The sequence below is a fragment of the Mastigoproctus giganteus genome, chromosome 1 (genome assembly GCF_048544385.1).
Source record: "Mastigoproctus giganteus isolate SK-2022 chromosome 1, ASM4854438v1, whole genome shotgun sequence".
NCBI classification, from domain to species: Eukaryota; Metazoa; Arthropoda; class Arachnida; order Uropygi; family Thelyphonidae; genus Mastigoproctus; species Mastigoproctus giganteus.
The window spans coordinates 1,522,522-1,546,684 of NC_143575.1; the positions used below are offsets into that span (position 1 = coordinate 1,522,522).

At 37.1% G+C, this 24,163-nt stretch overlaps 1 protein-coding gene across 1 annotated transcript in view; it reads left to right on the plus strand.

Moving 5' to 3' along the window:
* Positions 1-24,163, plus strand: part of lin (protein lines homolog) — a 104,250-nt gene that overhangs the window by 19,522 nt on the left and 60,565 nt on the right. The window contains exons 4-6 of the mRNA XM_090378082.1: positions 1,485-1,648; positions 6,994-7,235; positions 15,979-16,148. Of these exons, the coding sequence (XP_090234208.1) occupies positions 1,485-1,648; positions 6,994-7,235; positions 15,979-16,148 (576 nt within the window). The remainder of the gene's footprint in view (positions 1-1,484; positions 1,649-6,993; positions 7,236-15,978; positions 16,149-24,163) is intronic.

The window sequence follows — 24,163 nt, forward strand, 5'->3', positions numbered from 1 at the left end:
TATATAAATATAAGGAAATACATTAAAATCTCATAATTAATAAAGTTTTAAAAAATTTCTCTATAATAAAAATATTTCTAGATCCAGGAGGACTTTAATTATCATTAATGCTTTGCAAGAATCATCTGAATGAAATTGTTTGCCAAAAAATTTAGTACAAGGAATTTGTTTCAAAATGCACCGATGCCTAAAATGTACTTGTTTACATTAAAATAATTTTATGAGAAAATTGAGTGTTATTGTGTAATGCAGGAAAAAGAATTCATTATCACACCCTTTATTATGTTTTACCAATTTTTCAATATAATTATGCTGCTTTTTTTAAACCTTGCAGTGCCTGCCCTTATATTCTCGATTGCACTAAAGTTGAAAAGTTTTTTTTTTTTTTTTTTTCAATTTTCATATTAATACAGAGAAAAACATTTAAATACAAAACTGATGTATTAATATGTGAAAAATATTGTATCTATTGTACTGTTTCTGAATGTATGGTATTTCCTATAAAAAAAAATATGCTTTCAAATCCACTCTTGAACAAAATATTTTTACTTTTGTAGTACACATATTTCATAATTATATTAAAATTAGGGATGCACCAATATGCAAATTGGCCAATTACCAATTTATCGGCCAATTATTGACTTTCACATATAATTCATTAGTTTATGATTAATGCACTCATAATTATGTGCTTATTGTGACTCAAGTCAGAAGTGTCACCGGGGGTGACACTTCTGACGAAAACAGGAGACAAAATCTGAAGCAAGATTACGTCATTTCATTAAATTCCTAATTTAAAAAATAACTGCGATTAGCATCATTGCACTCTGCGACTAAAAGGTTATTCGAGATAGGAGGGGAATGGATGGTCTCTCCAAGGCACATAAATTATGCTAAAATACATTATTTTATATATTTTTGATTATTTTATTTCTGTGGCTATTATTGCTTCATATTAAAATCAATCTTCCCTGTACAAGATAATAAATCTGTGTCCTTTTTTAATCAATTGTGCAATCATGAGAATGCCGTTGAAGAGGCTCTTATCAGGAAGCACATTTTTTGCTTCCTTCACTGTAATATGATCCGTAAGGTGAAAATTAAATTTTGTGTTACAATAGAGGACTTCATTTGCTACAAAAAAGTCTACGATAGCATATATCTCAGAGTTATACTTTCGAAGATATTAATTCAAGAAGTTCACTGTTTTCATGTCAAATGTCTAAAAATATCATCTGAAAACTGACATTTATAAAGTTCTAATCTAAATGCAATCAATTTTTTCAGATTTTTAATAAGAAAAAAATTAATTTCTTTTATAAATAATTGTCAATCACCCTAATGGCACCAAGTAATGTGTGGAAGTTTTTTAAGGTAGATCCAAAAGATAACTCTCTACATATGCAGTTTGTGTGATGCTAGCATATCAAGGGGAGGAAAAACAGCTAAACCTTTACAACATATAATATGATGAATCATTTTAGGAAGTTCCATCCTCAAGCAAAGGAAACAGAATCAAATAAATTGAAAAGTACTTGTACAGAAGCTGAATGTTCAAGAACAAGTGATAGCACCTATGCGCCTCCTACTAAAGTACAACCTACCTTGGATGCTGTATTAGCAAAGAAAAAGTTATGGAATACCAGAGGTGGGAGCATAGGGTCAAAAAGATTCACTACACAATTGGAGAAATGATAGCTGTTGATCTGCAGCCTTATTCTTTGGTATTGGATGTTGGATTTTAAAAATTATTTAAAGATTTTTTTTTTATGTAAACCCCAAACACAAGAGGTATTAGAAGCTATAGTACTTAGTACCGTGCTTGGGTTGGAGGTTGAGAAGATGAAAGAAGATATTTGTTGATATTGGACTTGAACTTCTGTAGACTGTAATTTTCAAGAAATACATACGAAGGAAAGTTGTTCCAGAAAATATCAGTTGAATGAATAAACGAGGAAGTTGAAAAGTTGGTTCTGTGAGTTTGAAATTGGACAGTTAATGGATGTTGACTGGTGGTTGCACGTGTTCGGACCCTTTTGAAAGAGAGAGCAGGAATTATAGAAGCCAATTCAGAAGAACAGTGCCCATGGAAATATCTGTAGAAGAGGCATGCAGCAGAAACAGTACATCTATGAGACAGCAAGTGGAGAGACTCTGTTAGAGATGAATCATTAATTAACCTAACCTCAGAAACCTGAGAGAGGTTTTGGGGGCACTACCCCAGATGTGGGAACAATATTCCATGGTAGGGCGGATTTGCAATTTGTACAGAGTGAACAGCTGTTTGGAAGAAAAGTAATGCCGAGAGCGAAAGAGAAAACCAAGTTTTCTAGATGCAGAGGAAGCAATATTTGTAATGTGCTTGTGCCAAGAGAGATTAGATGTCAGGTTAATCCCCAAAAGAGATATATCATTTTGCCTAGAAATCGGAGTGTCACCAAAGATAAGCATAGGAGCAGAAGAATCCTTTTTGTGAGATATAAGACAAGACTGAGTTTTAGAAGGATTGAAATCAACTAAGTTGTCTATGCCCCACTGGAGAATTACCTGAAGATCTGCATTTAAGGAATTGGTAGCAGATTTTCGAGAAGTTGAAGCTGATTGAGCAGGGCAAGGTTTCTCAAAATGGAAAGTGGAATGCAATGTGCTATCATCGGCAGAACTATGGATATGATTTCCAGTCAATGGAAGAAGGTCATTAATATACAAGAGGAAAAGAGTGGGGGAAAGAACTGAACCTTGGGGGACAACGGCATTAGTGAAGAAGTTAGAAGACAGGGAGCCAGCTACCATCACCCTCAGTGAGCAATCATTGAGAAAACTGGATAACCAATTACAAAATACAGATGGCAAACCATAAGATGAAAGTTTGTTTAGAAGACCTTTATGCCAAACACGATTGAAAGTCTTTGTGACACAAAGACTTTCAAAGACTTTGGTGAAACACAAGTGAAACTACTTGTGTTTCACCGAACCTTTCCATTGAATTAGTCCATAAATGGGTAACATAAGCGAGAATATCACCAGTGGATCGACACTGACGGAATCCATACTGGCGATCGTTGATCAGACGGAAGGTTTCTAGGTAGTTTAAATAAGAGTTAGTGGTTAATGGATTTCTTCATTACTTTAGAAAGAATAGAAGTAATTCCAGTAGGACTAATTGGATGGGAAGGATTTGTCACTCTTTTTAGGAACTGGCTGGATATGAGCAAATTTCCAAGCAGAAGGAAAAACACCTTTGGAATAAGAAAGTGAAAAAAGGTGGCAAAGAATAGGAGTAAGTTCAGGAGCACAGATTTTGAGAACAAGTGGAGAAATACCATCGGGACCTGGAGCTACTTAGCATCAAGATTCGTCAAAACCCTTCTGACGGAAGACCACAGGAGGCATTGAATGCATCGTGTTGGGAATGGAGGGAGGTGTTTTACCAAGATCATTAATACATGAGTTGGAAGAAAAATGGGATGCTAGCAGGGCAGCTTTTTTTCCTTGGCTGAAGTGACCAGATGGTTTTGGGGGCACTACCCCAGATGTGGGAACAATATTCCATGGTAGGGCGGATTTGCAATTTGTACAGAGGTGGGAGCAGAGATGGGCAAAAGTTGAGGCCAATAGCTTTGGCAAGAGACCAGAATGCTCGGCTACCATTAGAGCAAGAAGCAAGTTTTCTACTCTTAGCCTGTTCAAACTCTAGTTTAGACTGATTAATAAGTGCTTTACAATTGTTGCGAGCTTTGGTGTAGGCAGAAAATGAAACTGAAAAATCAGAAACAAGCCAATGACGATATGCAACATTCTTCTCTTGAACAGCCTTAGCACATTTTCTGGAAAACCAAAGTTTAGATAAAGGATGAGATTTTAAAGAGGAGTGTGGGATAAAGGATTCCATTCCTGCAAGAATAATTTCACTGACACAATCTGAGCAAACGTTGACATCAGAAGTTTTGAAACAGTAATCCGACCAAGGAAAAGAAATCTCGCAGGTCATCCCATTTTGCATTCTTATAATGCCAAACAACACGAGGTTGGGATTAGCCATGAGATAAAGGCTCCATTGAAGAAGAGACAATCACCAAGTTGTGATCTGAAGTGCCTAAAAGACCTCTCACTTCAACTGTGTACTTGGAAGGGTTGTTTGTAAGAAAACGATCAAGCGTGTTGGCTGTATGATTAGGATTGTCTGGTATTCTTGTAGGTAAATGAACAACCTGTGCATGGTCATTAGTAATTGCAAAAGCCTCAGCATCTCGACCAGCTGGGTCGGTGTGACTAGAAAACGGAAGCCAGTTGGAGTTGTGAACGTTAAAATCACCAAGGAAAATTACCTCACTGTTAGGAAAGTTGGACTGGAGAGAGTCAAGTTGCAAAGAGAGGAAGTCAAAGAGCTCCAAGTGATTAGTGGAGTTGGGAGAACGGTAGAGATAACAGATGAATTTGACACAGTGAGGTAGAGAGATTTTAAGCTAGAGAAGATCGAAGAGAGGAGATTCCAAATTACCAAGTCTCTGACAGGGAATATCAGAACGGACATATGCAAAAGTACCACCTTTGAGGCAAAAGGAATCATACAGTGAATAATTTGGGCAGCTGAGATGTGCAGTAATTGAATCAACTGATAACTGAGATTCTGTCAGAAAAAGTACATGGGGGTTTGGCAGACTGCAAGTGGAAATTCACATCGTTGAGATTAGAACTGAGACCACATATATTTGTGAAATGAATTAGGAAGTGTTTGGGAGGTTTAAATCTTTTTACAGATGAGCTTGCTCTATTAGTTTGAAATTCATGGTGTATTCAATAGTAAGAAAAAGTCGGTGGGACATGCTGTATGAAGTAATGAAATTTTTGGATATGGCATACACATGGTACAAATATACCCATATCCTTGACATAACGTGATCTGTCCTAATTACTACATCCCAAGCAAAGTATATTACTGAAAATATTATACCAGATATATTTCAAAAGTCAAAACAAAAATTCAAATATCTCTTGAGAAAGTCAAATACATTTCTTTAACCACAGGTCTAGTAGCCATGCACTGTTAACTATAGCCGTGAATCCCATCAGAATTCAGCATACTCAACCCATTCAATTCTTATACACCTCACCTTGCAGGTGCCTAGTCTCCAGCCGATGCAGTTTGCAGAACGGAAGCTTTCCTTGTTAAGAGGACCCCTTCGTTCCCCTCACCACTCTTGTTGCCCTTCTCTGTAGACGCTCAAGCAACTCTACATCCTTCCTAAAATGAGGCTCCCAGACTTGTACGCTTCACCATTGCCTTATACAAAGGGATAATCATCCTCTTTTCCCTACTAGCAAAATTCCTGTATATCATTGTCAATACCCTATGACCTGCTGTGACAGCCTGTCTGCATTGCTCAGAAAACTTCATATCTGACTGCACAATTATTCACACAACTTTTTCATTTTGTACTGCCCTAAATGTAGTACCACACAGTTGGTACATTTCATTCTTCATCTTGCTCAGACTACTGATATAAATGGAGCATAATTTTAAATGAGGAAGAATGGTTGCAGGATAAATGTGTAGAGGTTTGCCTTCAGGCAGCGGGTGGTTGATCATTGTAACTTCCATATGTTGTTCTGAATTGGGCAATTTGAGTAAATTCAAGGAAGAAAAAGAGTAACTTATTGGAGAGATGTGTAGGTGATGTGATGTTTTTTTTTTTTTTTTTTTTATGATTTATAAGCTTTCTTTTATGTATCATATGCTACCATTAATACTATTTTAAAATGATCATTAAACCTAGGATAGCCCAACACAGCCCAGCCCCCTCAATCATATGTGCTGCCTAGTATAATTTTAATGTTTTTAATTTGTGGTTTGTCAGATTGATATTGAGTAAATAGTTTTATTGAAATGTATTGTAATTATTATAAATATATTTAAAGTTGAATCAATTAAGTTTGCTGGCATGTACCTTTAAATAACCAAATATTGATGAATTTAGCCAGTCAGCAGTGTCTTATGGTTGTAGGATTTCACCACTGTCTTTCTTGCAAATGGTAATTTTAAAGCAAGAGCTGTTTAATGTTGTTCATTAATCTTTTGACTGATGCCATACAAACAACATATGGGGTAGTCATAAAGTCCTATTCCATTTGAAAAACTTGTAATTCCCTCAAATTTAAGTATAAATACTTTGTATGAACAAAGGAGAAAATATTGTTTTTCAGACTTTTGAAGGTATGGAATGAAAGATACTTTCACAGAAATAGATTGTAACAGTCTCTGTATACATAATGAGGCTATTTGACAGCACATTTAGTATACATTAACTTTGTGAATGTGAATATAAAATTAATAATATGTATAGTAATTTCTACAGAGGAATATTATTTACTGTCTCTGGCTAGGCAGAATTCATTTTAATGAAGTGATGACATGGTTCATCAAATAATGTATCCCATAATTTTTTGAACATAAATGTATAAACTGCATAATTGAACATTGCTGTATATACTGCAGATTAAAGCACTTTGCCTGTGTAAGTTTAGATTATATATTTATTAGTAATAAATAGATATCCTCAAATATCTATTTATTTAATACATAGTCTAAAAGTGATATGTTTTGCACAGATTTTGTCCTCTGCTTCTTCAGCAGGTAGAAGTATAAATTTTGCTGCTATGCCATCACAAATTCACCAATAGACTAAACTGGTGGTATATTGGTTTTGTGGGTTTTAAAGAAAACACCAGTAACACGAAGAAACACTAAATGTAGTTTGGCCATTTGGTATTTTTGACAGTGTAACAGCAGGATTATAATCAATGGAGAAGCAGATTAGAAAACACCCATAAAACATATGAATTTTAGATTTTATTAGTAATAAATAGATTTAAAACTTTACACAGGAACTTTTTTTTTCATTCTCATTAAATGATTTATACATTTTTCTAATGAATAATTAGTAAGCTCAGCATAGCATACATCATTAAGTTATCCTTTACTGTTTTTTTCAGAAATTAAAGAAAACTATCTTAATACAATATTTATGTGGCTACCAGAGTTGTTACATCATTATTCTGCTGGTGAAGCCTGGATAGTGCTTTTGAAACTATGGAAACATTTGATAGCCTTTTCTTTAGAAAATGGAAACAAGTTGGAGCACTTAAGATTATTTAACAGATTCAATGTAAATCTTCTAGTAGCTTCCACAGACACGCCCCTTTCATGCAGTTATGCTCTTGATGTTATTAACCAGGTAAATATTAAACAAAACTTTTTCGATTCCTTTTCTTTTTTAGTTTATTTTTTTTTAAGGCTGTATGCAAGGAAGCAAGCTTATATAGCATCAGCCAAAAGGGGGGAGAAACCCCATTTCAAACATCCACTCACTCCAAATGTTTGTCTAGCTCTGCCCTGAATCTATTTAAGCTATCAACTTCTATGACAGATGGAAGTTTGTTACAGCGATTGACCACCCGCTGGCGAAAGGCCTTCTGCACATCTATCCTACAACTGTCTTTCCTCAATTTGAATTTGTGCCCTCTCAGGTGGCGCCTCCGTAGCCAGGTGGGCAGGAGCAGCAGTGCGTAGCACACGCTTCTTGATTAGACCGGGATTCGAGACCGTGATCACCAAATACGGTGGATGCGGAAAGGTCAGGGAATGACCACCGCATATCCGCAGAGCAATATGGCCTTAGTTGCTAATGCTCCTAAAAACCAAATAAACAAACAACAGCCCTCACAGGTGATTATTCTGAGCAAGAGGAAGAATTCAATCAGCATTGAGCATTCTCAAACCATCCAAGGCTTTATACACATCAATCAGATCACCTCGCAGGTGCCTAGTCTCCAGATGATGTAATTTCTAAACTTAAATCTTTCTTCGTAACGTAACCCTTTGATCCATTCACTAATCTTGTTGCCCTTCTCTGTACTCTTTCCAACAGCTCTACATCCTTCTTAAAATGAGGCTTCCAGACCTGTATGCAGTACTCAAGGTCTGGCCTGACCATTGCCTTATACAAGGAGATAATAACCTCCTTATCCCTGCTAGAAAAATTCCTCTGTAATTACTTATGTTACCCTTTGATACTGCTTTGTGAATTAGGGTCAATTTGCACCTCTCCAGTCCATGGGTACCTTCACTGAGTCCAAGGAAGCTCTCCTTTAATATAATTGGATAGATCCCATCAACCCCTGGTGCCTTTCTTATGTTTATCTTCAACAATTTCGCCTCCACTTTGCACTCAGTTATTACAAAATCAAGTTCACTGCCAGAGTTTAATTCACCTCTGACATTCTCCTCCCTGAATAACTCATGTATGAATGTAAATACAAAATACTCATTTAGTTTGTTAGCTACCTGAGCAGGATCATGAACAATTGTACCATTGATATCAAGTGGTCCAATATGATCCATCCCCTTCCTGCTAGAGTTTACATAACATTAGCATTAGCATTATAGTAGAGGCATTTGATGCAAGAAAGCAAGCTTATGCAGCATCAGCCAAAAAAAAAAAAAAAAAAAAAAAAACCCCACTTCCACTTCACCCCTCTGTTCGTTCAAAATACCTATCCAGCTGTGCCTTAAACTTATTTAGGCTATCAACCTCCACCACAAGGGATGGAAGTCTGTTCCACCAACCAACCACCCGCTGGCTAAAGGCAAATTTCCGCACGTCTATCCTACATCTGTCTTTCCTCAATTTGAATTTATGCCCTCTCAGGTGATTTTTTTGAGCTAGAGGAAGAATCCCATCAGCATTGAGCATGCTTAAACCATTCAAGGCTTTATACACCTCTATCAGATCACCTCGCTGGTGCCTAGTCTCCAGACACTGTAATTTGCAAAACTTAAGCCTTTCTTCGTAAGAGCACCCCTTTGTTCCATTCACTAATCTTGTTGCCCTTCTCTGTACTCGTTCCAGCAGCTGTACATCCTTCTTGAAATGAGGCCTCCAGACCTGTATACAGTACTCTAGGTGTGGCCTGACCATCGCCTTATACAATGGAATAATCACCTCCTTATCCCTGCTGGAAAAATTCCTGTATATCATTGACAATACTCCATGAGCTACTCTTGCAGCCGGTCTGCACTGCTCAGAGAACTTCATATCTGCCTGTACAACCACCCCCAAGTCCCTTTCATTCTCTACCACTGTCAGTGTAGTACCACAGAGTTGATACGTTGCTCTGGGGTTGTTGTTTCCCATGTGTAGTACTTTACATTTGTCAATGTTAAACTTCATTTGCCACCTCTCAGCCCATCTGCTCAACCTTTCCAGATCCTGTTGCAGCAGCATAGTGTCAGTAGTGTCCTTGACAACCCTGCCAACCTTTGTATCGTCTGCAAACTTGGACATTAAGCCCGATATACCATCATCAATATCATTTATAAATACAGAAAACAATAATGGACCCAACACTGAGCCCTGAGGGACTCCACTAATAACATCAGTCCACGATGAGCAGTGTCCATTGATTACCACTCTCTGTCTTCTCCCCCTCAACCACCCCTTTATCCATAGCAGCAATTTGCCTCCAATGTCACACTGCTCCAATTTGTGTAGCAGTCTTCCATGTGCAACAGTATCAAAAGCCTTTCTAAGATCCAAGTATATAATATCAAAGTTATTCCCTGCATCCAGTTCTTTTGTGACTGCATCATAGTATCCAATCAAGTTGGTCAGGCAAGACTTCCCCTTAACAAAACCATGCTGTGTCTGAGCTATAACTGAAGTCTTGTCTAAATGATCCTGCAGTGCTTCTTTAACCAGTGCCTCCATTAATTTTCCTGGAACAGAAGTTAAGCTCACAGGTCTATAATTACTTGTGTCAGCCTTTGATCCTCCTTTGTGAATTGGGATCACATTTGCACATTTCCAGTCTATGGGTACCTCCCCTGAGTCCAAGGAAGCTCTCATAATTATGGCTAAGGGTTTGCTTACTTCCTTTGCTGCCTCCTTTAATATAACTGGATAGATCCCATCCACCCCGGGTGCCTTTCTTGTGTTTATCTTCAACAGTTTCTCCTCCACTTTACTCTCAGTTATTTCAAGATTCTGTAGCTTACTGCTAGAGTTGAATACACCTCTGGCATTCCCCTCGCTGAATAACTCCTCATGTGTGAATGTCGATGCAAAATATTCATTTAGTTTGTTAGCTACCTGAGCAGGATCATCAACAGTTGACCCATCAATATCAAGTGGACCAATCTGATTCATCCCCTTCCTTCTGGAGTTTACATAAGTAAAGAACTCTTTGCTGTTTTTCTTTGCATCCCTTGCCAAGGATTTCTCGTAATCTGCCTTCGCCTGCCTAACCTCCTTTGTAACTTGGTTGCATATCAACTTGTATCTATCATAGGCTTCTGTGTCATGTGTTAATTTGTATGTATCCCATGCATTTTTCTTCTCTGCCATATGCCTCATTAGTTCATCTGACATCCATTTTGGCCTAAACCTTGAACAATATTTCTTAGTTGGTATGTAAAGCCTAGTAGCTTCCAAGATAAGTTCTTTGAATGCTTCCCATTTTGAATTTGCTGTTGGTAACATCATCAGTTGGTCCCACTGTATAGAATTTAAATACTGTCTCAGTCCATCGTAGTCGCCTTTACGGAAGCAATAACCCTTCCCTTTACCCCTAAGGCGCCTCCGTAGCCAGGTGGGAAGGAGCAGCAGTGCGTAGCACACGCTTCTTGATTAGACCGGGGTTCGAGCCCGTCACCACCAAATATGGAGGATGCGGAAAGGTCAGGGAATGACCACCGCATATCCCGGAGCAATATGGCCTTAGTTGCTAATGCTCCTAAAAACCGAATAACAAACAAACGAACTTTACCCCTAATGGTAGTTACCTCTTTGAGTAAATCCCACTTCAGCACACTGTGATCACTGCCACCTAGTGGTTCATTTATCTGCAGATTCTTAATGCATGAAGAATCACTGCTGATAATCAAATCAAGAGTATTACTCCCTCTAGTTGCCTCCCGAACATGCTGATGTAGAAAACAATCATCCAATAAATCCACAAAAGTCCTGCTAGTGTGTGAGTAACCAACCCCCAAATTCCAGTCAATATCTGGGAAATTAAAATCTCCCATTATAAGACACTCTGATTTACTGGCCCACTCTATTTCCCTGTACAGTTCCTTATTATACTCATCAGAGTCATTAGGCCTATAGCACACTCCTACTCTCAATTTTGATCTCCCAATGTTTATGTCACACCAAACTGACTCCACACTGCACTGTCCAGCGATGTCGACTGGCTTCACTTCCTTGGTTTTTATGTGTTTCTTAACTAATAGCATAATCCCTCCTCCCTTCCTATCCTGTCTATCCTTTCTGTAGACATTGTACTCCCCAAATTGCAGTTCTGCATCCCTTATATCTGTGTGACACCACGTCTCTGATATCCCAACAATATCTGCCTTCGATGTTTTGAGCAATACCTCAAATTCATCAAATTTATTTACTAAACTCCTAGCATTGGTGTACACGCAAGTATACCTGCACCTGTTTCTATTCTTAGCTACCCTAACACAACCCATGTGTTTACTTGTACCGCAATGGCTCCCAGCAGTCTCTGAAATACCATGCATCTTGTTTTTCAGGCTTCTGCTCATTCTAATAGAAGCAGTGCAAGAATCTCTTTCACCTCTGCCAGTGGCTACTGTCAATCTATTGGTCTTTGTCTCCCCCCAAGCTAGCAGTTTTCCGACCCACCTAACACTGCCTCGATAGCATCAGCAAATATTCTTGCACCCTTTCTATTTAAGTGTATCCCATCCCTGTAGAAGCAATCTCTCCTGTTAACAAGTACAGTCCAGGCTGAAAAAAATTCTACCCCTTGAGCCTTGCACAATCTTTCCAGGGCCGAATTGATCGACAAGGCTCTCATCATATACTCCCTCCTATCGTGTCTGGGCAGAATTGCAGACACTTTCAAATTCAACCCTAATTCTCGGCTTTTGTTCAACTGTGACCTGTACTTGTTAAGTAATTCTGCCGGTCTCCTACTCTTAATATTATTAGTGCCAACGTGTATAAGTAAAGAACTCTTTGCTGTTTTTCTTTGCATACTTTGCCTTTGTCTGTCTAACCTCATTTGTGACTTGGTTACAGACCAGCTTATATCTGTCATAAGCTTTCATGTCACCTGTTAATTTATATGTATCCCATGCATTTTTCTTCTCTGGCATATGTCTCATTAGTTCATCTGACTTCCCTTTAGGCCTAAACCTTGAACAATATTTCCTTGTTGGTATGAAAAGCCTAGTAGCTTCTAAAATTAATTCTTTGAATGCCTCCCATTTTGAATTTGCTGTTGGTAACATCATCAGTTGGTCCCACCGTATAGAATTTAAATACTGTCTCAGACCACCATAGTCACCTTTACTAAAGCAAAAACCCCTTCCCTTTACTCCTGATGGTAGTTACCTCTTTGAGTACATTCCACTTCAGCACACTGTGATCACTGCTACCTAGTGGTTACTTTATCTTCAGATTCTTAATGCTTGAAGAATCACTATTGATAATCAGATCGAGTATTACTTCCTCTAGTTTTCTCCTGAACATGTTGCTGTAGAAAACAATCATCCAATAAATCTACAAAAGCCTTGCTATTGTGTGTGTGACTAACCCACAAATTCCAGTCAATATCTGGGAAATTAAAAATCCCCCATTATATGACTCTGATTTACTGGCCCACTCTGTTTCTCTGTACAGCTGTGTATTATACTCATTAGGAGGCGCCTCCGTAGCCAGGTGGGAAGGAGCAGCAGTGCATAGCACACGCTTCTTGATTAGACCGGGGTTCGAGCCCGTCGCCACCAAATATGGAGGATGCGGAAAGGTCAGGGAATGACCACCGCATATCCCGGAGCAATATGGCCTTAGTTGCTAATGCTCCTAAAAACCAAACAACAAACAAAACAAACAATACTCATTAGGCCTATAACACACTCCTACTCAATTTTGCTTTCCCAGTGCTTATGTCACACCAAACTGACTCGACACTGCACTGTCCACCCATGTTGACTGGCTATACTTCCTTGGATTTTGTGTTTCTTAACTAATAACATAACCCATTCTTCCTCCCTTCCTAACCTGTCTGTCCTTCCTGTACCCATTGTTCTCCCCAAATTCCAGTTCTGCATTCCTTATATCTGTGTGACACCACGTCTCTGATATCCCAACTTTATCTGCATCTGATGTTTTCACCAACACCTCAAATTAATCAACCACACTCCTAGCATTGGTGTACACACATGTATACATGCACATGTTCCTATTCTTAGCTACTCTAACACAGCCCATGTATTTACTTGTTCCCAATGTCTCCCAACAGTCTCCAGAATCCCCTGCACCCTGTTTTCCAGGCTGCTGCTCATTCTAATAGAAGCAGTGGAAGAATCCCTTTCCTCCCAAGCTAGTAGTTTTCCAACCCACCTAACACTGCCTCAGTAGCATCAACAAATATTCTTGCACCCATTCTATTTAAGTGTATCCCATCCCTGTAGAAGCAGTCTCTCCTGTTAACAAGCACAGACCAGGCTGAGAAAAATTCTACACTTTGAGCCTTGCACAATCTTTCCAGGACGAATTGATCTACAAGGCTCTTATCATATACTCCCTCCTATCATATCTGGGCAGAATTGCAGACACTTTTAAATTCGGCGCCTCCGTAGCCAGGTGGGAAGGAGCAGCAGTGCGTAGCACACGCTTCTTGATTAGACCGGGGTTCGAGCCCATCACTACCAAATAAGGAGGATGCGGAAAGGTCAGGGAATGACCACCACATATCCCGGAGCAATATGGCCTTAGTTGCTAATGCTCCTAAAAACCAAATGACGAAGAACTTTTAAATTCAAACCTAACTCACAGCTTTTTTATTGATGCTCATGGGCGTGAGCTAACAACAGAGGACCTACAAGAGTTGGAGGAAATTGTAGAGAGTGACACTGAAGAGGAAGAAGACGACACCCAAATAGTGTCAGCTGATGAGTTGAAGACCCATTTCTTGTTGGGAACGTTTAAGAGAAGTGGTAAAAATAATATCCTATTGAAAACATTGAACTCACGATGTGCAGAATGGAACCTGTCCAGAGTGGACTGTTTTTCACGGCATTTTTGTAGCTTCCAGAAGTAAGAAATGGCTTCTTGTTCCATTCTGCACACAAGGACACGAACATACCTTATGTGCAGAATGGAACATTGAGCCATTTCTTACTTCAGGAAGCTACAAAAATGCCGTGAAAAACAGTCCACTGTGGACAGTTTCTTTGTTAGTAGTAGTAAAAGACTGAAAAGACACCTGACACATGATATAGTCCAACTACCACTATGCCGCCATCGATTTCATCAGCTTTACACTTCAAGTCTAAGGTAAATACTAATTTTTTTATTGTTTTTTTTTTTTTTTTGATGATTTATGACTGTTTATTTAATAATCTTTATAAAATACTCATTTTTAATGTAAAAATGAAGTATAACACGTAAGAAATACCTATTTTATGTGTTGTTGGGTTAGCCTCTTAAGAGTTTGTAACGAATTATAGGCAGTTCTCCCTTTATGAATTCCCAGGTTTGCGTGTCCCCCCCCCCCAAGTATCAACAAAATCAAAAATATGAACATTAATTTCAAAAAATTAATGTCAAACATTCATAAATACTGCCTCCAAACCACGTGTGTAGCTATATAATACAGTGTTCCCTGCTTTACGATATTAATCTGTTCCAGACACACCATCGTATCGTTAAAATACAATACTGTAATGTGAACCCAATAACATATTGTTTTTTGGTAATTCGTTTCAAGATCTCGGAAGTGTTGAAATTTTTACTGTATAACTAAGCTATTTATCTCTCTAAAATTTCATTTTTAAGGTCACTATCGTGACCTTAAGGCCATATAAAAGCTTGTGAGCTTGGTTTGTAAATTGTATTCGTTACCAATTCAAATCATTAAAATGCACTACACTTTCATCGTTATCATATGTTCCGTTATAAGAATCAATTTTGAATGCCTTAGTGATATTTTTCTAAAGCACGTTTCTGGAGGTCACTACCATAAAACAATAAAAACAGTTTGCGCTTTCCGGTTTATTGGGCTTTTCTGTTACTGCATCTAATTATAAATGGTAGTAAACTCGATCTTATTGTATTTACGATAATACCGATAGCTGGAATACTGTTGGTTTTTACCTTATTATGGTGAAATGTATTTCCCTTTACTGAAATTTTCAATTGTATAAAAAACAAATAAATTTTCAGAATCTTCTCTTCTTTCCTTCTTTTTAAAGCTTCTTAAACTTGTTACTCCACGTGAATCGTGTTAGTTGCAATTTGTGTGTGCCGTTGAAATATGCTTATGCTTATGCAATAGTGAAATTTATAATTAAAAGAGAAGATTATCTTGGAAACAAACGTTTCTTGAAGCATTTTTGAAGAAGACAACTCCTTGTGCAACAAACCAATGAGTGCCGAGTCAATAATGAGTGATCGAGTGTGCATTTAGTCGATGATGATGAAAAATAAACATTCTTTAACATTTGTAATCATAAATAATTTCTCTATTATTATAATTTGCTTGATTTTACAGGCTTTGTTTTCATTTCTTTGGATAAATCAATCATTGTTTAAAAAAACAAAACTAATTAACTAGCTAATTTCATTGTTGATAACGTAACCCCTATTTTTAACATTGTCTGTGGGAAATGAATTCCTGCTTTGAGTTTTCTCTTTACGAGCACACGCTAGGAACGAATTAGCTTGTAAAGTCGAGAACTAGCTGTACATGAAATCAATGTATTATTGGTTTTACTTACAATATTTTCAACGTACAATGGGGTTTGTGGAATGAATGACCACAGGATGTTGGGGCCCCAATGTATTTGTGTTTACTAGATTTGCTTAATTATAAAATTAATATTATCACAATTTAATGAAGTATGTTAGACCAACAATTATACAAAACAGTTTATATTTTTAGGCATTCAGCTGTGATGTTTTGGTTACAGAGAGATTTAATAGTACTCCTGAAATGCTCCTAGCAAGTCACATAATAGTGGAAAGCATAGATGCTGACTGGCTTAAAAAAATACCGTGGCGTGAAGGATTCTGTGGATTTGGTGGTACCGAAATTCAGTCGTCTGTTAATTTGTGAGTAACTAAATATCACTGCATGTTTTTTTTTTCTCCAGATGTGTTTCATCAAATATATAATTTTTGGAAATAAATTGCGTAGTCTAATATTAAATATGAATTATAGCTAATGTAGCCATGTGGTCAACACTGAAGGACATTGGTGCATGGCTTTCAGTTTACTTTGTTTCAATTCCATCATCCATCCATGTACCATCTTCTAGGAGGTTGGCTGAATTTCCATGCTCCTTGCTAGTCCTTTGTACTTGAGCCTGGTCCATTCCTGCAAGTTTCTTATCTATGATTATCTAGGTCAGTGGTCTCCAAACTTTTTTTGGTTGTGCACACTTTTTTTTACTTAAAAGGACTAACGTGCACTCCAGGAAAAAAAAAATTAAACATATAAGTTTAATATATTTTTTTTATTTATAAATCATTTACATGGAAGGCATTATATCTAAAATCACATAATTTTGAAAGTTCCCAAATAAACAAAACAAAATTAATTGAAGTTCAAATGTAAAATGATAAGAAATCATTAATGTAACAAGTGTAGTAAATGTAATGCAATACTATTTATTTTATTTATAAATAATTTACATGGTATGCATTATATCTAGATTATATATCAGTATGGATGTAGAGCTGCTGGAATGAGTACAGAGAAAGGCAACAAGATTAGTGAATGGAATAAAGGGTTGCTCTCACGAAGAAAGGCTTAGGTTTTGCAAATTACAGTGTCTTGAGACTAGGCACCGGCGAGGTGATCTGATAGAGGTGTATAAAGTCTTGAATGGTTTGAGCATGCTCAATGCTGATGGGATTCTGCCTCTTGCTCAGAATAATCACCTGAGAGGGCATAAATTCAAATTGAGGAAAGACAGATGTTGGATAGATGTGCGAAAATTTGCCTTTAGCCAGCGGGTAGTTGGTTGGTGGAACAGACTTCCATCTCTTGTCGTGGAAGTTGATAGCCTAAATAAATTTAAGGCTCAGCTGGACAGGTATTTCGAACGAATGGAGGGGTAAAGTGGAAGTTTTTTTTTTTTTTTTTTTTTGGCTGATGCTGCATAATCTGGCTTTCTTTCATCATCAGCCATTTTCAATCCACTGCAGTATGAAGGCCTCTCCAGCAACTTTCCAGTTCCTTCTGTTTTGAGCACTGGCCATCCATTTACTACCCACAAACTCATGAATTTCATCTATCCATCTCTGCCTTTGTCTTCCAGGTTTTCTTCTAGCTCCTCTTGGGTACCATTCTGTTATTTTCTTAGTCCATCTCTCATCATGTCTTCGAGCTAGGTGTCCTGCCCAAGACCATTTTAGTTCTTTAATTTTGATAAGAATGTCCTTTGCTTGAGTTTGCTGCCTAATCCATGTGTTTCTCTTCTTATCTAACAGTCTGATTCCCAATATAATTAAGTTTTCAGTGTGTAGTTCTCAGCTTCTCTTCCATTCTTTTGGTGAGTGCCCAAGTTTCGCTTCCATAAGCCATGGTGGGGAGTATACATTGGTTCATTATTTTACATTTCAGACAAACTGGGATATTGCTCTTCAGTATGTGACTATATTCCTGAATGCTATCCATCCAAAATTTATTCTTCTCTTGACTTCCAGCGATTTATCATTATTACAGCTAATAACTTGTCCCAGATAAGTATATGACTCCACCTTTTCAATTACTGTTCCTTCAGTCATTATTTCCCTTTCTGTGGCATACTTGTTCATCATTACTTTTGTTTTAGCCATATTCATCTTTCGTCCAAAATCCTTACTAACTGTGCATAACTGATTAAGATTTTCCTCTAATTCTTTGGGATCATGGCTTATGACCACAATGTCATCTGCAAATCGTAAATGGGTTAGGTACTCTCCGTTTACATTGACTCCTTTCTGCGACCAGTCTAATCTTCTGAAAGCTTCCTCAAGGGCAGCAGTAAACAGCTTCGGAGATATTGTGTCTCGATTTTAAATTTCCTACTGTCTTTGTCTAGTCTAATAAAGGAGGTAGCACTTGTATATTTTCTTCAAAATTATAATATGTGGGGTATCTATGCTTTGTCTGTCCAGTGCCCGAAACATTGCCTTATACTGTATGGAGTCAAATGCCTTTTCATAATCCACAAAAGCCAGGCATAATGGTGTTTTATATTCATTTGCTTTCTCCATTAGCTGAAGGTATCCATACTGTGATATTACGTATCCATAGTTGAGAATCCTGTCCTAAAGCCAGCTTGCTCTTTCGGTTGATTCTCATCAAGTATTCTTTCTAATCTGTTAGTAATTGACCCTTGTGAAAAACTTGTAGATGTGGGATAACAAGCTAATTGGTCTATAATTTCCAATTTCTGATTTATTTCCTTTCTTATGCAGCAAAACTATGATTGCATTATTCCACTGCTTAGGTGTCACACCTTTTCTAATGCACTTTGTGAAGAGCCTTGCTAGTTTTTGTGTTATGTCTCTTCCTCCCAATTTTAACAACTCTACAGTAACTTCATCTTCCCCCGGGGCTTTCTGATTCATCATTTTCTTCAATGCATGTTCTACCTCATCAGGAAGAATATCGGGTATGTCATATGTATTGCTACTTTGCAATCCATCTTCCCCACTGCTGGCATCATTCCCTCGCTCCTTGTATAATTCTCTATAGTAGTCTACTGCTATTTGAATTATTTTGAATTATGCCTTCTCTGTTATTTATAAGTACATCATTGCTATTCTTCAGTTTCAGTATCATTTGTCTTTCTGTATTACTGCTCATGGCTGCTGATTTAAATCCTTTGTTTTCCTTTAATGCTTGTTCTACTTTTCTTGTGTTACATCTTCTTATGTCCTCTCTGAGTCTCTTTCTAATGGCTTTGCATAACTCAGTATACTCAATTTTTTCCTTGTCAGTGTTTATCTTGCTCTTCATTTGCATCATATGCCTCTACTAATGTGATGAGAGGGCTCCACCTCTTGATTTGGTTAATAGAGTCAACTCAAGAGGTGGTGGTGTGGCTATCCTTTGCCCTGGCACACATTTGGTTAAACACTGACACTTGAATACTAAGAGTATTTCTTTGAACAGGCAGTCAGACCCTTATTGTTGCCTTTGTACCTTTCTTTCTGTGTCAGAAAAAATAATCTTATTAACCATTGCAATTCAACAAACAAGAAAACCTCTGGCTTGTAGCTGTGAAGGGTGTTGTATATGCTGTGTGCTTGTGTATACAATAAAGACTTCTAAAATCAACCCTTTATCAGCAGATACATATAATTCTGTATTATTTCAATCTCCCTGAAGCATTTAAAGTCTTCAGCCTAATATTAAAAAGAAAACCTATAGCTTATTACTTTTGAATACATCCTTAAGCAATTTTGTAATGTCCCATTATATCTAGATTTTATTATCTAGGTATAATGTATTATATCTAGATTATATATCAATGTGGAAAACAGCCCTCACAATTTTATTGAGGATTTTCTCACATATCTCACTTTGGAGACCACTGGTCTAGGCTATCTTTTTTTTTTTTTTTTTTTTTTTTTTTTTTGCTTCAATTTTCTATTTGATTTCTCTTTTTCTATTAAAATTTTCTTTTCTGTTTCTAACACCCTTTTTGATATTTAGATTTCTAATGTTATATTTTTTAACTTTAGTATTTCAGTTAACAAGAGTGAGCCTGTCACTCTTTCTGATTTTGTTTCCTTTCAGTTTGAGATTGATTTGGGCTCCACCAATAATTGAAAATCACCTCTTTGACAATTAAACTTTTAAAACAACAAAAAAAAAAAAAAAAAAAACTTTTTTCAAGGAAGTTATATTTCTGTGATCTTTGGATAAGGACCAAACTGCAATTTTGGAAAGATTTTAAAACCTGCTGTGTGTATGTGTGTGTGTGTGTGTGTGTGTGTGTGTGTGTGTGTGAGTGAGTGAGTGAGTGAGTGAGAGAGAGAGAGAGAGAGAGAGAGAGAGAGTGCCTGCATGTGCAAGCACGTCCTGGCCCATTTAGGAATTATAAAGAGATCAAATCTAGGGATAATGTTTTACTATCCTCTGAAAATTGTTACATTATACTTGAAACAAATTAATGACAAGACATTGGTATTTTGCAACTCATTCAACTTTTTAAAATGAAATATTAAACAATATTATCTTCCAGTCTCTCTCATTTGAGATATCCACTGAATTCCTAACAAGAATGAGCTTGTTTATCACGTAACTGTTAAGTGATAAACAGCCGACTGGTTCCCACTTGCTGGCACCTCCGTAGCCAGGTGGGAAGGAGCAGCAGTGTGTAACACACGCTTCATGATTAGACTGGGGTTCGAGCCCGTCACCACCAAATATGGAGGATGCGGAAAGGTCAGGGAATGACCACCGCATATTCTCGGAGCAATATGGCCTTAGTTGCTAATGCTCCTAAAAACCAAATAACAAACAAACAGTTTCCCACTTGCCTTTTTTTGGAGATGTTACATTGCGGTTGATAAGCAAATTTTACACCTAAGTTTGCACTTTATAGGGCTGTACTTCAGAATCTAAAATACAGTTCTGTGCTTTTACTTTTAAATATTTAGTACAGTCAGTCCTCGTATAACACGTGTTTACACTACACGAATTTGATCATACACGATTTATAAATAGGGGAACGATATCTTATATAACATGAACCGAATTCGCTTATGCATGATTCGCTTTTGTGTTTACAAGAAATGGCAGTTGAACCATTTTTACAAGAAATAGCAGAATCACCCCAACCGAACGCAACACGATAGGAATGAAGAGAAGATTTGAAAATGTATTTATGTTTTTTATATCAGTGAAGGGGAAACACATTTCACCATAATAACGTAAAAACCAACACAATTCCAGCTATCGGTATAATCGCAAATGCAATTAGATCGAGTTTACTACCAGTTTATAACAGATTCCATTAGCAGAAATGCAACTGGAAATTGTTTTTATTGTTTAATGTAGTAACCCCTAGAAATGTGCTTTAGTAAAATGTGAGGTGTTAATAGTGTATCTCAGCCTTTACGGTGTTGTTTATTCAGTTGCTACACGCATGGAGCTTTGTTTATGTGTAACAAGCGTGCCTCCTCGTTTTGTAATTGTGCTTTATTCCCTAAAAATGAGTAAAATACTTAAAAGGTGTGAAAAGGAAGTGCCCTGGTGAAGACACTACAGATTCAGAGGGAAAAAGGAAAGCAATATTGATAAACAGAGGCGGACTGGGTCAGAAATTCTTACCCGGGAAAATTTATAGTGGCCTCATACTATGATTTATGGCCAAAATCACTCCGGCCCACCGGGGTTTCCCCGGCAAGGCTTATGGCCAGTCCGCCTCTGTCGATAGAGAAAAAATATGAAATTGTGAAACGCTTTGAGGGAAATGAAAGACCATGTGATATTGCACGTGCTACAGACCTAAATGAGGCAACGCGAAAATTACAAAGAATGCAGAGAAAAAGAAACAACTTTCATAGCAGGAACAACTCAGTGTAATTAAAATCCATTAGATTAAGACACAAAGAATTGGAAGAGATGAAACCACTGTCATCTGTTTGGATAGAAAATCAAACAAAAAACAAGTTTGCTTACGATAGAAGCAAAAGCAGTAGCAATATTTTATTACGTAATAGTCATAATAAATTACGTAAGTATTTTATTCATAAAAAATACTTACGTACTTTTTATTATTTATTATATTATATTATAATAAAATATAATATAATAATAATAAAAAATATAAAAAAATATATTTTTTATTATGTATTTTAATCGTTATAAAATATGTAAGTATTTTATTCTGATTATTTATTGTGTTTGGTAATGTTTTGGTTACCAATGTGTGTTCAACCTTGGGTGGTAGGCACCCAACCCTATTTTTCCCATAGGGCCTGTTGTTTATATTGCACAAGGGTTTCTAGGAACACAACTATCATGCTATACGAGGACTGACTGTATTATTATTGACATGGTGCAAAGAAGCCTGAAGCTTTTGCAAACCAACCAAATAAATAAATAATGATGGTTAACATGTAAAATGTTATTTTGAAGACTAAGTGCATAAGGCATAATATGTTATGGGTTGAAATTAATTATATAATATTGGTGTAAATACACTATCATTTACCCATAAGTTTAACTACAAAAGTAGTTAAAGGCATTGTTTGATTTTATTTCATATTGCGGCTACTCTCACAATGAGATACCAGGTATTGCACTATTTGGAATAAACAACACTTCTCTAATAGAGGAGACTACTGTTATTTATTCTCAGTGGCCACCACCACCCAGATGGCACTGTTTTGGAGCTTTTTGGCTCACTCATCAGATGGCCAACAAGCCATCACAGTTGCAAAGTTAATTCCACAATATGAGAGATGCCAAATGGTATATGTAATAATAATATTTTAAGACTAAATGCACAAGGAATAATATGTTATGGGTTGAAATTAATTATGTAATATTGGTGTAAATACATCACAGTTTACCCATATACTACTTACGTAGTCTACAATACTTATGTAGTTAAACACATCATAGTATCCAATCAAATTGATCAGACAGGACTTCCCCTTGACAATCCCATGCTGTCTGAATTATCACTGCTATCATGTCTAGATCCTGCAATGCTTCTTTAGCCAGTGACTCCATTATTTTCCCTGGAACAGAGGTCAAACTAACAGGTCTGTATTTACTTGTGTCATCCTTTGATCCCCCTTTGTGAATTGGAGATACATTTACACTGATCTCTAGTCTGTGGGTACTTCCCCCTAGTCCAAGGATGCTCTCATAATTATGGCTAAGGGTTTGCCTACTTCCTATTTAACTTCAACAAAATCATTTAACTCCCTGTTAGAGTTTGATAAACAACGGCTCTCTCTTCCTTGAATAACTCCATGTGTGAATGTAGATGCAAAATACTCATTTAGTTTGGCAGCTATCTGAGAATGATCATCTACAGTCAAACCATTGATGTCAAGTGGACCAATCTGATTCATCCCCTTCCTTTTAGAGTTTATATAAGTAAAGATGTCTCTGTTTGCCTAACCTCTTTTGTGATTTGATTACAGACTAGCTTGTATCTTCCATGCATTTTTCTTCTCTGCCACAAGGCTCATTAGTTCATCTGACATCCATTTCGGCCTAAACCTAGGGCAGTATTTCTTAGTTGGAAGAAAAAGCCTAGTAGCTTCCAAAATTACTTCCTTGATATTAGCTAATGAAAGTTATTATTACGTTTGTAATCATTTGGCTAATTACATTCACTCCTTCACTCATTCCCTTTTACCATAACACTCATTCACTCTCTCTTGTGCTCATACTGGGTCACACTCTTTCAGAAAAACTACCATTTATTCCCTTTTATCATAATTTCTAATTCACTCTTTTCCTCAGTGCCCAGCCTATTCATTCTGTCTTTTTTTCTTCTTTCATTCAATCTTATTTCATTCTACGTTGCATTCCCTTGCTACTAGCTTACTAATATTTTTCAGCTAATCTGCTTCCCTGGTTGCCTGTACATCTCCCTCCCCTACATAGTTACTTATTTGGTGTGGGCCCCCAAGTCCCTACACAAGGCAGAGTAGTCCTGTTCAATTTGGTTTATTCTTATCAGATTAATGTCAGGGTGCTGATTACTGCTATCCTGATAGTTTTTTTAATGTCATCATCTGGGTATGGTGGGAGACATGGGCATTTTTGGCTATTGATTACTGTTTAGCTACTGGAGAGCTGAATTGCCTTTGGATAGATCTACGCATGTCAATACTTTCTGCATGAAGGCTGTGAATGCTTTATAATTTTCTTCATCCATTATGAATAGATATTCTTCTCCCCTTGGGAAGGAGGTCAATCTGTTCTTTTAACTGGGTTCTGGGAATATCATAAATGATACATTCATATAATGTATTTCAGTCTTCTCTCTTGCCACAGGTACAGTTTAGGTCATCAGTCAGCTCTAAGGAAGTTAATTTTACCTTTAGGGAGCCGAGACCTGTCAATATAAAGTTAGTAGAGTCCAGGGATGTACCACTTT